Source organism: Globicephala melas, chromosome 9, assembly GCF_963455315.2.
Source record: "Globicephala melas chromosome 9, mGloMel1.2, whole genome shotgun sequence".
Classification (NCBI taxonomy): Eukaryota; Metazoa; Chordata; class Mammalia; order Artiodactyla; family Delphinidae; genus Globicephala; species Globicephala melas.
Window position 1 is genome coordinate 102,848,531 of NC_083322.1, and position 13,396 is coordinate 102,861,926.

Here is a 13,396-nt window from a genome sequence, read left to right on the forward strand (position 1 = left end):
TTGTTTGTTTGTTTTTAACAGAAACGTAGTTTCACACTAGATTTATTCATTCATATAAAAATATTTCTTGTGTGCTTATGACGTGTCCGTCCTTGAGTAGCTCAGATGCTCAGAGAGAAGCAGAGTCCGTGATGGACAATGCCCGTCGACGGGCCCAGTGGCTTAGGGACCGCCAGCCTGTCACTGGGTGGCCTCCAGCGTACTGAGTGAGCTGACACCTTCTGTGTGGGCTTGTTGTCCCCAGGACATTAGACTAGGGGTGACCACAGCTCTGCCCTCTCTCTGTGCACGTGCATGAGGACACAAACTCACACATATGCTCCCATGTGCACTCGTGCATGTGCATGTACACACCTGCACACACCTATGTGAACGAACACATGCACACATGTAGACATACGTGTGCATGCCTGTGTGTGCGTGCACGGGCACACACAGGGGGCTTCTCTCCACACTTTGGGGGGGCCCGCTTCTCCCCCCTCGGCGAAGCTGTGGTGATGCTGGGCATCGCACTAGTAGATATTTACTGAATACCCACTGTGCACGAGACCCTCTACTGAGGCTTCTACCTCCGTCGTCTTCCTGGGTCTTTGCAGGTGCTCACAGGGTGGGAACTGACCCGGCCCCATTGCCCACATCGGGTAGCCAGTGAGCGAGCCCGAGTCCCCCAGCCAGGCTGCCTCCTGAGCCTGCGGAGGAGACAGGGCACAAGGAGCCTGTCCCATCCGAAAATGCTGTCTTCTGCTTCACTTGGTGAAGCTTCTTTGGTTACAAGTAATACGAACTGACTTCAAACCAGCTAAAGGCGCAGGTGCACGGGAGGCTGGTGGGAAGTGGCCTCGGGAGGGGCTGGAGCCGTCGGGGCCCAGGCGGCCGGTGCTTCCTTCCCCCGGCCCACGTGCTGGGTGTCGCGGCCTCTGCTTCGCCCGCAGCGTCAGCGGACTCGGGCTGTCGTTCCGGCCCTGCTCCCCCTCCAGATTCCCGAGGTGGAGAGCTGGGCCGGTGTCCCCCCCAGCACTGACCCTCGGGCCTGCGGTCAGAGGGTTCCTGTGGACACCCGCCAAGCTTATGCCTGCAGGCTTTCCTCCGTCGCAGCCTGGCCCTGCCTCTGGGTGGGACCACCTGCCTCCGCTGCTTGCCCTGCTCTGGTCCCCTGCTCTGGGGTGACATTGGTCTCACCCCCTGGGCCTTTCCACGGGTCCTCAGATGCCCCAGAAGCCCTGAGCCCCGGGGGCTTCTCCCCACGGCGGCTCACCCAGCAGGCCCTCCCCACGGCTGTGTCCTCGGTCTTCCTGAGAAGCAAGTGAAGACGCCTCCTTCTGAGACCCCAGAGCAGGTCCCCGACCCAGGAATCAGCATTCTCTGCAGGGAGCTAGATGCCCCGTCAGCCGCCCCCACCTTGTGGTTTCTTTCCTGTTTGTCTCCCCCAGGACCTCCCGTGGGAGGACGGCTGACCACTCAGCTAAGTACTAAGTGGCCGCAGCCGCCCGGGGCCGGTCCGTGCCCGGCAGAGCATGAGTGATGCTCGGCACGTCCTGCCGTGTGTGGGCTCAGCCCTGCCTGACGGAAGGTGTGTGTCCGATTCCCTGTGATGCTCACGGGGTCTTCCTTCATCTCCTTTAGCCAAACAGAGTCAGGAACGAGGCCAAGGAGCTGCGGTTGCTGTGTGCCGAGGACGAGCAGAGCCGGACGTGCTGGATGACGGCCTTCAGGCTCCTCAAGGTGGGTCCCCTGCGGTCACTGCCTGCGTCAGCGCACCCCCTCCATGGACAGTGCCTGTCACCCTCCCACGTTCCGTCACCAGCTCCAGGAATCAAGGGTCCTCACACATTTTTCCAGAGTCTCAGAAGCTCCCCACAGAGCCTTAACGTTAGAGGAACCAGAGCCAGTCCCCAGCCTCGGCACTGTTGGCATTTGGGGCCAGGCAATGGGCCGTCCTGTGCTTTGCAGGACATTTAGCAACCCCCTGGTCTCTCCCCGAGATGCCAGTAGCACCCCAAGCAGCTGAGACAACCCCAAATGTCTCCAGATGTTACCAAGTGTACCCTGGGTGTGGGGCGGGGGTTGAGAACCAATAGGAAGAAAAAGGTCGAGACCGGGGAGTCGGGTCAGGGAGGGTGCACGTAGGTCATCAGGAGGTTAATGGTTTTCCTGACGGAGCGTCAGACTCCCGAATTCTCAGAAAGCCAAGGCCATGAGGGAAACATAACGAATCAAGTGGCTCACCGTAGAGTCTCAAGGGAAATGGTGTCTCCTGACAATAATTCTAAAAGAAATGTCTTGCACGGACCCTCACGTGGGATCGCACCCGACAGTGATTTCATAGAAATTGCCAAGATGACTTCACACGCCCTTTAGCACAAGCTCAGTGCACAGCAGGCGCAGCTCACTTGGATGTCCCACAAAATGTTCCTTTGCACGTACACACATCACGTGTCTGGAATTCCTTAGGTACATAAAGTCCTCGTGGGTTACAGGTTAGTTGACAAGACGAACTTGGCCAAAGTCAAGGGGCCTGTGGGGGAAGTGTGTTTGCTCAGCTGTGGCCACCACATGCAGTGGTCTGGGTGTCTCTTTACAAAAATCCCCAACCCTCAACGAGGGTCCAGCTGGTCCAAGATTCTCGGCAGAGTCACTTAGATCAAGAGACAGTGGGAGGCTGAGCTCGGAAAACTCCTTGGAGATGCCACGGGCTCCCTGGAGAGACAACCCATGTTCCTCTCTCCCAGAATCTTCCTTTGTCTTTTTTGTCTTGTCACTGGTAAAACAAAAAAAGGTGTACACGGGACTTTCCTGGTGGCGTAGTGGTTAAGAATCCGCCTGCCCATGCAGGGGACATGGGTTCGAGCCCTGGTCCGGGAAGATCCCACATGCCGCGGAGCAACTAAGCCCGTGCGCCACAACTACTGAGCCTGTGCTCTAGAGCCCGTGAGCCACAACTGCTGAGCCCACAAGCCACAACTACTGAAGCCCGCGTGCCTAGAGCCTGTGCTCCGCAACAAGAGAAGCCACCCCAGTGAGAAGCCCACGCACCGCAACGACACTCGCCGCAACTAGAGAAAAGCCCGCATGAATCAACGAAGACCTAACACAGCCAAATTAATTACTTAATTAACTAAAAATGGTGTACATTGAAATGTTACTGCTCTGTAACAGAAGAAGAAATGCCCTGTTACTGTAAGACACCGTGTGTCGTCGGCTGCGCCCTGACAAGCTGGTGTTAAATCCAAGTGCCCCTCAACAGGGGGCTGGTTCCCTGCCTTGAGGGACGTGCACACAGAGGAGCCCCCTGTGGCTGGAAAGGAACAGCTCCTCTCTGGGTCCCGTTGTGGGAAATTTTCCAGGATGTATTATTAGCAATTCACAAGCAAAGTGCAGAATGTTGTGTAAAGAGGTCACCGCATTGGTGGGGCGAGAATGGAAATGCGTGTTTAGCTTCACTGGCACGTATGCAAACACGAAACTGCAGGGGAACACAGAGGCCGCTCACGGGAGCCTGGAGGCTGCGGTGTAGATGGGGCAGACGTGGAGGGAGACCTTCAAGGTTTTATATATTTGAGTGCTTTCTTTTCGTTTTTTCTGTTGCTCTGCAAAAATATTATCTGTTTTGGAAAAAACAAAAAGGAGATGAAAAAGGGACTGGTACTAATGCGTCGTGTTCCGTGGGTGACACGAGGCGATGTGGCAGCACCTCTGATGCCGTCTCACAAGGGCGGAGGGCGGGGGCCTCTTTGGCGCCATCGTGATGTGACGAGGTGACTGGGCCGCGCTCACAGTGGCAGCGCCGCCTGGCTGTTATTAGTGCTAACGGTGCGAGCCCCGTATATGTTGACACAATGTGATGGCCGTTTTGGAGCATCCGCTGTGGGCCAGGCAGCGCCTCCCATCTCTGACCTCATTTGCTACTCACGGCAGCTCTGTACATACACGTACGACCGGTACAGGTGACAGTCCTGCAGCCCATGGCGCTGTGCTCCACGTGGCCACTGGCGTGTGGCAGAGTCAGCCCTAGGACCCCGATGTTTTGGCCCCAGAACTCCATCGCTAACCAGCACGCTTGCTGCCCCCGCGAGAGCCTCCGGGAAAGCTGACGGTCCATCCAGTTCCAGCCATGGCCCCGTTGTCCCTGAGCGAGCAGCTGACTGCACATCCCACAGCGCCATCCTGTATGAGGGCGGGGCCTGGCTGGCCACGCCCTGGGGCTTCCTGCCTCTACCAAGGGGCCAGCACCAGCATCTGAAATGAGGAACCCTTACAAACATCGAGGTCTCCTCCCTCCCTGACCCCGCAGCCGCCCCTGGCTCCAGTCACCTTGCTCTGGGGGGAAGCGTAGTTAGAAGACCAGCTTCTGTGTGATGGCCCCTGCCCTGCACCCACACGTTGCCTCCAGAACGGCGTGTGCTTTGCTCCGGGGACTTAACGCCCTTTGAAGCGGTGGGGAACCTTCTCAAAAGCCTCCTGTTTCCCTGGCTCTGCTGCGTCGCGAGCTTCTTGGATGGTGAGCGCTGGCTCAGTCCGCAGCCTGTCTCTCCTCCACGGGGAGACCGGTCTGCAGGCTGCAGGGACCTGGCCGCCTCTCCGCACCTCCCAGTTCTTGCCCTCTACGTGTTCTCGTGCCTGGGCGTCAACCTCAGATCCCCAGAGCTGGGACGGCCTAGCGCTCGGAACAGAAGAGACGCTCAGAAAAGTTGAATTGAATGAAAGTGGCAACCGACCCAAACTCCCGTATCTGCGTTGGCCTCCCCCCTCTTTTTTTTTTTTTTTTTTTGCGGTACGCGGGCCTCTCACTGTTGTGGCCTCTCCCGTTGCGGAGCACAGGCTCCGGACGTGCAGGCTCAGCGGCCATGGCTCGCGGGCCCAGCCGCTCCGCGGCATGTGAGATCTTCCCGGACCGGGGCACGAACCTGCGTACCCTGCATCGGCAGGCAGGCTCTCAACCACTGCGCCACCAGGGAAGCCCCTCCCCCCTCTTTTGAAACCGTTTCTCCCCCTTGCCTGCCGGATGTCATGGGCAGCGCCGGAGTCGGCCCGAGACGGCGCAGAGGGGGGCTTTGGACTAGGGACCTGCACCATCTCCAGAGGCCGGTTCTTCGGCCTCCGAGGGGGGTCTTGCTGCCACAGACCAAGGAAACGTTGGGTTGCCTCTTTTCGTGGTCTGTAGTCAGTGCTGAGAGGTCCCTCCCCAAGCTTTAACCCTCCGACACCCTTGCCCCCTAATAGTGGGTCGGACGTGCCATGTCCCTGTGTGGAGGACGCACGTCGGAGACCTCGGGCCTGAAGCTGATGTGTAAAGCTCTGCCCTCCCAGTGTCTCCAACTCTGACCAGGAAGCAGGTCTGTGGTGGCTGATATTGGGCAATTTGGACGGTATTGAAATCCCAGGGCTTTTTTGAGAGGAAGGCCTGCTTTTGAATTAACCTAGACTTTCCTGTGCCTTTAAGTACCAACACTGGTACACTTTCTTTAAAAAAAATGATAGCTCGAGCCTCCAGAGGAGAAAACTGGCTAATACCTGCTCTTGTTCCTCTACCTGCTATTCCATTGTTTCCTAAATGATTTCGTAAAGACTACAGGGACAGCACAAGGAGTACGAAAACGGTGTTAGTTACCTACCGGCTCCTTCCCACCCCCTCCACCTTCTAGATGATTCTTAAGCTGCCCTAGAGATTCTTCCCCAAGAGCGAGGTCTTGCTTCATCAATACAGGTTTCTGTAGGGAACTCCCTGGTGGTCCAGTGGTTAGAACTCAGCGCTGTCACTGCCGGGGCCCTGGTTCAACTCCTGGTTGAGGAGCTAAGATCCTGCAACCCGCCCAAGCACAGCCCAAAAAAATAAATAAATTTTTTTTAAAAGTCTAAACCTCTTAAAGAAGCTAAAAAAAAAAAGCACACAGGATTCTGAAATGAACTACTTGACATGGAGAAGACAGTTACAGTGGATGTTGGGCATGACAGCAGCCAGGGAGCCTCAGCCCTGGCACACAGGCGTTGTGGAGCCTGGGGCCAAGAGGAGGCGTCCAGCGCCCAGAAGCAGCGCAAACACGGAACGGTTCGCTGGGGGGCGCGGGGGCGTGCTGACCAGCTGTACAGAGCAGAGGCAAAGCATCCCGGCTCTGGTGATAACACCGTGATGTTTGCTGCCTGCTCGCACCTGCCCGGAGGGAGCTTCACGTCACCCCGTTTAATCATCATGAGAACCTAGGGGAAGGGGGGGCCCTCGCAGTACAGGTGAGGAGAGAGCGCCTGGAGATGGGCCAGCTGAGACTCCATGCCCCCCCCCCACAGTGGGGGGCTTCTTAGGAAGCCCAGGTAGAGCTTGGGAAATGGCTCAGGTGTGTTTCGCCCTCCCGTCTGACGGTGCCACCTGCCTTCACGCTCACAGCCAAACTCATGGCCTCTCTGGATCCCAGAGTCCAGACCTGTGGTCCCTAAAAGCCAGTCCTCTGACTACTGAGAAGTTGGGGAGACATCTTCTCTAGTGCATAGCAAAATGAAACAAATACGGACAGTGTGGTCAGCTTCACATGAAGCTAATTGTGCTCATGGTAACAGGTTTATTCTTTAATCTGAGACTGTGTCCTTTTTACTTAGTTAACCTTAAAATAGACTTTACAAAAGTCTGATGGTCTGATCTACCATTCTATCAACAATATTTTATAAACTATTGTTGATATGGTGGTAGATGAGTGGTTAATTTTTGGTGTGTGTGTGTGCTGTCTTATTTGGCAAATTCGTTGCCAAGCCTTAAGACAGTCACAGATTTTTTCCCCCAAATTTGATTGCTTTGTGAAATCTGAAAGAATGAAAGGCCCTGATATAGACCTTCTCTCTCATCTTCTTCCCTGCAAGGTGATCTCTCAAGTCTAGTGGTTCCCAGATTTTATTTTTATGTAGCAGAACCCTTTCCCCCTTCAGGCAAAATTTTGGATAATTCCTCAATATGTGAAATAGACAAAAAGACTGAATTACATGGCATCTCAGGTTATTGGTAAATGGCAAAAAAAAATCCAATCTCAGCAGCTGTAACAGCAAAGACGGATCCAGCTCAGACATGGCAGGTGGCGTGGCCCCGTCATGACCTCAGCCGGGGAAGGGAAGGCAGAGCCAGGGCGTCTCCCATCCACAGAAGTGACACATGTCACTCCCACTCACAGGCTCAGGTCCATACTGCTTTCCTGGTCTGCCCCAGCCGCAGGGCCCAGGGAGAGTAAGCCCACCGTTTGACTCAAAAGCAGAGTCAGAAACTCCTGGCAGGCAGGCCAGTTACTAGCACACAGGTGCAGTTTCGATGTTTGTTCAGAAACAGCGGCCGCTCTCAGCATCCCCGAAGCGCATCTCACCCTGAAGCCCTTTGGAAACCCACCTGCCCCATCCCTTTCTGTCTCCCACCCACACGCTGTGCCACGTGGTGTGTGAGTAACCCCCGGCCACCCTGTGTGAACTGCAAACACAGACACCTGTCTTTTCTACACAGACAGAAACAAGGGGGAATCGAAGTACGTGGGGAGTAGAAATGAAGGAAGACACGTAAAACCCAGTCATTTTTAAAATGGGAAAACTGAAGACATGCTATGCATATCCACCTACTATTGTACTTTAAATCAAGATGAAATGGACATTCTTTGCAAAAACAGAAAAACCTTAAAATTGACTGAAAAACGCAGAAGGAGAAATTGAGCTACATTTTTTTAAAAAAATGAGTTTCTCTACGCTTTGAGCAATATTCAAGCTCAGTGCTTGTGTAAACTGTCACAGAACCAGGACTAACACCATATGCTGAGGTTTTGGTCACCTTCACACTTCGGGGTTGTGCTGTCCTTTCAAATCCTGGTCGGACGTGGTTTCTTAAGTAGACACTGCAATTTGTTCTTTTTTTTTTTAACATCTTTATTAGAGTATAATTGCTTTACAATGGTGTGTTTGTTTCTGCTGTATAACAAAGTGAATCAGCTATACATACACATATGTTCCCATATCCCCTCCCTCTTGCATCTCCCTCCCACCCTCCCTATCCCACCCCTCTAGGTGGTCACAAAGCACCGAGCTGATCTCCCTGTGCTATGTGGCTGCTTCCCACTAGCTATCTACTTTACATACGTCCATGCCACTCTCTTGCTTCGTCCCAGCTTACACTTCCCCCTCCCCACGTCCTCAAGTCCATTCTCTATGTCTGCGTGTTTATTCCATCTTGCCCCTAGGTTCTTCATAACCTTTTTTTTTTTTTTTTTTTTTTTTTAGATTCCATATGTATGTGTTAGCACATGGTATTTGTTTTTTCTCTTTCTGACTTACTTCACTCTATGAGAGACTCTAGGTCCATCCACCTCACTAAAAACAACTCAATTTTTTTTCTTTTTATGGCTGAGTAATATTCTACTGTATATATGTGCCACATCTTTTTTATCCATTCATCTGTCGATGGACATTTACGTTGCTTCCATGTCCTGGCTACTGTCAGTAGAGCTGCAGTGAACATTGTGGTACATGACTCTTTTTGAATTATGGTATCCTCAGGGTATATGCCCAGTAGTGAGATTGCTGGGTCCTATGGTAGTTCTATTTTAGCTTTTTAAGGAACGTCCATACTGTTCTCCATAGTGGCTGTATCAATTTACATTCCCACCAGCAGTGCAAGAGGGTTCCCTTTTCTGCACACCCTCTCCAGCCTTTATTGTTTGTAGACGTTTTGATGATGGCCATTCTGACTGGTGTGAGGTGATACCTCATTGTAGTTTTGATTTGCATTTCTCTAATGATTAGTGATGTTGAGCATTCTTTCATGTGTTTGTTGGCAATCTGTATATCTTCTTTGGAGAAATGTCTGTTTAGGTCTTCTGCCTATTTTTGGATTGGGTTGTTTGTTGTTTTGATGTTGAGCTTTATGAGCTGCTTGTAAATTTTGGAGATTAATCCTTTGTCAGTTGCTTCATTTGCAAATACTTCCTCCCATTCAGAGGATTGTCTTTTCATCTTGTTTATGGTTTCCTTTGCTGTGCAAAAGCTTTTAAGTTTCACTAGGTCCCATTTGTTTATATTTCCATTTCTCTAGGCGGTGGGTCAAAAGGATCTTGCTGTGACTTATGTCATAGAGTGTTCTGCCTATGTTTTCCTCTAAGAGTTTTATAGTGTCTGGCCTTACCTTTAGGTCTTTAATCCATTTTGAGTTTATTTTTGTGTATGGTGTTAGGAGGGAGTGTTCTAATTTCATTCCTTTACATGTAGCTGTCCAGTTTTCCCAGCACTACTTATTGAAGAGGCTGTCTTTTCTCCATTGTATATTCTTGCCTCCTTTATCAAAGGTAAGGTGACCATATGTGCATGGGTTTACCTCTGGGTGTTCTACCCTGTTCCATTGATCTATGTTTCTGGTTTTGTGCCAGTACCATACTATCTTGATTACTGTAGCTTTGTAGTATAGTCTGAATTCAGGGAGCCTGATTCATCCAGCTCCTTTTTTCTTTCTCAAGATTGCTTTGGCTCCTTGGTGTCTTTTGTGTTTCCATACAAATTGTGAAATTTTTTGTTCTAGTTCTATGAAAAGTGCCATTGGTAGTTTGATAGGGATTGCATTGAATCTGTAGATTGCTTTGGGTAGTATAGTCATTTTCACAATGTTGATTCTTCCAATCCAAGAACATGGTATATCTCTCCATCTGTTTGTATCATCTTTAATTTCTTTCATCAGTGTCTTATAGTTTTCTGCATACAGGTCTTTTGTCTCCTTAGGTAGGTTTATTCCTAGGTATTTTATTCTTTTTGTTGCAGTGGTAAATGGGAGTGTTTCCTTAATTTCTCTTTCAGATTTTTCATCATTAGTGTAAAGGAATGCAAAAGATTTCTGTGCATTAATTTTGTATCCTGCTACTTTACCAAATTCATTGATTAGCTCTAGTAGTTTTCTGGTAGCGTCTTTAGGATTCTCTATATATGGTATCATGTCATCTGCAAACAGTGACAGCTTTACTTCTTCTTTTCTGATTTGGATTCCTTTTATTTCTTTTTCTTCTCTGATGGCTGTGGCTGAAACTTCCAAAGCTATGTTGAATAATAGTGGTGAGAGTGGGCAACCTTGTCTTGTTCCTGATCTTAGTGGAAATGTTTTCAGTTTTTCACCATTGAGAACAATGTTGGCTGTGGGTTTGTCATATATCGCCTTTATTATGTTGAGGTAAGCTTCCCTCTATGCCTACTTTCTGGAGGGTTTTTATCATAAATGGGTGTTGAATTTTGTCGAAAGCTTTTTCTGCATCTATTGAGATGATCATATGGTTTTTGCCCTTCATTTTGTTAATATGGTGTATCACATTGATTGATTTTCATATATTGAAGAATCCTTGCATTCCTGGAATAAACCCTACTTGATCATGGTGTATGATCCTTTTAATGGGCTGTTGGATTCTGTTTGCTAGTATTTTGTTCAGGATTTTTGCATCTATGTTCATCAGTGATATTTGCCTGTAGTTTTCTTTCTTTGTGACATCTTTGTCGGGATTTGATATCAGGGTGATGGTGGCCTCGTAGAATGAGTTTGGGAGTGTTCCTCCCTCTGCTATATTTTGGAAGAGTTTGAGAAGGGTAGGTGTTAGCTCTTCTCTAAATGTTTGATAGAATTCGCCTGTGAAGCCATCTGCTCCTGGGCTTTTTGTTGGAAGATTTTTAATCACAGTCTCAATTTCAGTGCTTATGATTGGTCTGTTCATATTTTCTGTTTCTTCCTGGTTCAGTCTCGGAAGGTTGTGCTTTTCTAAGAATTTGTCCATTTCTTCCAGGTTGTCCATTTTATTGGCATAGAGTTGCTTGTAGTAATCTCTCATGATCCCTGTACTTCTGCAGTGTCAGTTATTACTTCTCCCTTTTCATTTATACTTCTATTGATTTGAGTCTTCTCTCTTTTTTTCTTGATGAGTCTGGCTAATTGTTTACCAGTTTTGTTTATCTTCTCAAAGAACCAGCTTTTACTTTTATTGATCTTTGCTATTGTTTCCTTCATTTCTTTTTCATTTATTTCTGATCTGATTTTTATGATTTCTTTCCTTCTGCTAACTTTGGGGTTTTGGGGTTCTTCTTTCTCTAATTGCTTTAGGTGTAAGGTTAGGTTGTTTATTTGAGATTTTTCTTGTTTCTTGGGGTAGGATTGTATTGCTATAAACTTCCCTCTTAGAACTGCCTTTGCTGCATGCCATAGGTTTTGGGTCATCATGTTTTCTTTGTCATGTGTTTCTAGGTATTTTTTTGATTTCCTCTTTGATTTCTTCAGTGATCTCTTTGTTATCAAGTAGTATATTGTGTAGCCTCCATGTATTTGTATTTTTTACAGATTTTTTCCTGTAATTGATATCTAGTGTCACAACGTTGTGGTCAGAAAAGATACTTGATACAATTTCAATTTTCTTAAATTTACCAAAGCTTGATTTGTGACCCAAGATATGATCTCTCCTGGAGAATGTTCCATGAGCACTTGAGAAGAAAGTGTATTCTGCTGTTTTTGGATGCAGTGTCCTATAATTATCATTAATTCCATCTTGTTTAATGTATCATTTAAAGCTTGTGTTTCCTTATTTATTTTCATTTTGGATCATCTGTCCATTGGTGAAAGTGGGGTGTTAAAGTCCCCTACTATGATTGTGTTACTGTCGATTTCCCCTCTTATGGCTGTTAGTATTTGCCTTATGTATTGAGGTGCACCTATGTTGGGTGCATAAATATTTACAATTGTTATATCTTCCTCTTGGATTGATCTCTTGATCATTATGTAGTGTCCTTCTTTGTCTCTTGTAATAGTCTTTATTTTAAAGCCTGTTTTGTCTGATATGGGAATTGCTACTCCAGCTTTCTTCTGGTTTCCATTTGCATGGCATATCTTTTTCCATCCCCTCACTTTCGGTCTGTATGTGTCCCTAGGTCTGAAGTGGGTCTCTTGTACATAGGTGTGCATATATAGGTGTCTTGTTTTTGTATCCATTCAGCCAGTCTATGTCTTTTGGTTGGAGCATTTAATCCATTTACATTTAAGGTAATTATCAATACATATGTTCCTATTACCATTTTCTTAATTGTTTTGGGTTAGTTAGTATAGTTGTTTTCCTTCTCTTGTGTTTCCTGCCTATAGCATTTACTGTAAAGCTGGTTTGGTGGTGCTGAATCCTCTTAGCTTTTGCTTGTCTGTAAAGCTTTTGATTTCTCTGTCAAATCTGAATGAGATACTTTCTGGGTAGAGTAATCTTGGTTGTAGGTTTTTCTCCTTCATCACTTTAAATATGTCCTGCCACTCCCTTCTGGCTTGCAGAGTTTCTGCTGAAAGGTCAGCTGTTAACCTTATGGAGATTCCCTTGTATGTTATTTGTTGTTTTTCCTTTGCTGCTTTTAATATTTTTTCTCTGTTTAATTTTTGGTAGGTTGATTAATATGTTCTTGGTGTGTTTATCCTTGGATTTATCTTGTGTGGGACTCTCTGTACTTCCTAGACTTGATTAACTGTTTCCTTTCCCATATTACCTTTTTGTTTTTTTTTTTTTTTTGCGGTACTCGGGCCTCTCACTGTTGTGGCCTCTCCCGTTGTGGAGCACAGGCTCCGGACGCGCAGGCTCAGCGGCCATGGCTCACGGGCCCAGCCGCTCCGTGGCATGTGGGATCTTCCCAGATCAGGCCAGGAACCCGTGTCCCCTGTATCGGCAGGCGGACTCTCAGCCACTGCACCACCAGGGAAGCCCCCTTTCCCATATTAGGGAAGTTTTCAACTATAATCTCTTCAAATATTTTCTCAGTCCCCTTTTTTTTCTCTTCTACTTCTGGGATGCCTATAATTCGAATGTTGGTGCATTTAATGTTGCCCCAGAGGTCTCTGAGACTGTCCTCAATTCTTTTCATTCTTTTTTCTTTATTCTGCTCTGCAGTAGTTATTTCCACTATTTTATCTTCCAGGTCACTTATCTGTCCTTCTGCCTCAGTAATTCTGCTATTGATTCTTTCTAGAGAATTTTTAATTTCATTTATTGTGTTGTTCATCATTGTTTGTTTGCTCTTTAGCTCTTCTAGGTGCTTATTAAACGTTTCTTGTGTTTTCTCCATTCTGTTTCCAAGATTTTGGATCATCTTTTCTATCATTACTCTGAATTCTTTTTCAGGTAGACTGCCTATTTCCTCTTCATTTGTTTCGTCTGGTGGGTTTTTACCTTGCTCCTTCATCTGCTGTGCGTTTCTCTGTCTTCTCATTTTGCTTAACTTACTGTGTTTAGTGTCTCCTTTTCGCAGGCTGCAGGTTCGTAGTTCTTGTTGTTTTTAGTGTATGCCCCCAGTGGGTGAGATTGATTCAGTGGGTTGTGTAGGCTTCCTGGTGGAAGGGACCAGTGCCTGTGTTCTGGTGGATGAGGCTGGATCTTGTCTTTCTGGTGGGCAGGTC

The 13,396-nt window shown here is 48.1% G+C and overlaps 1 protein-coding gene across 4 annotated transcripts in view; it reads left to right on the forward strand.

Moving 5' to 3' along the window:
* The window catches only part of GRB10 (growth factor receptor bound protein 10), a 199,442-nt gene that overhangs the window by 165,458 nt on the left and 20,588 nt on the right, over positions 1-13,396 (forward strand). For all 4 annotated transcript variants that reach the window (XM_060304923.1, XM_030871324.3, XM_060304922.2 and 1 more), the window contains one exon: positions 1,624-1,722. In XM_060304923.1, the coding sequence (XP_060160906.1) occupies positions 1,624-1,722 (99 nt within the window). The remainder of the gene's footprint in view (positions 1-1,623; positions 1,723-13,396) is intronic.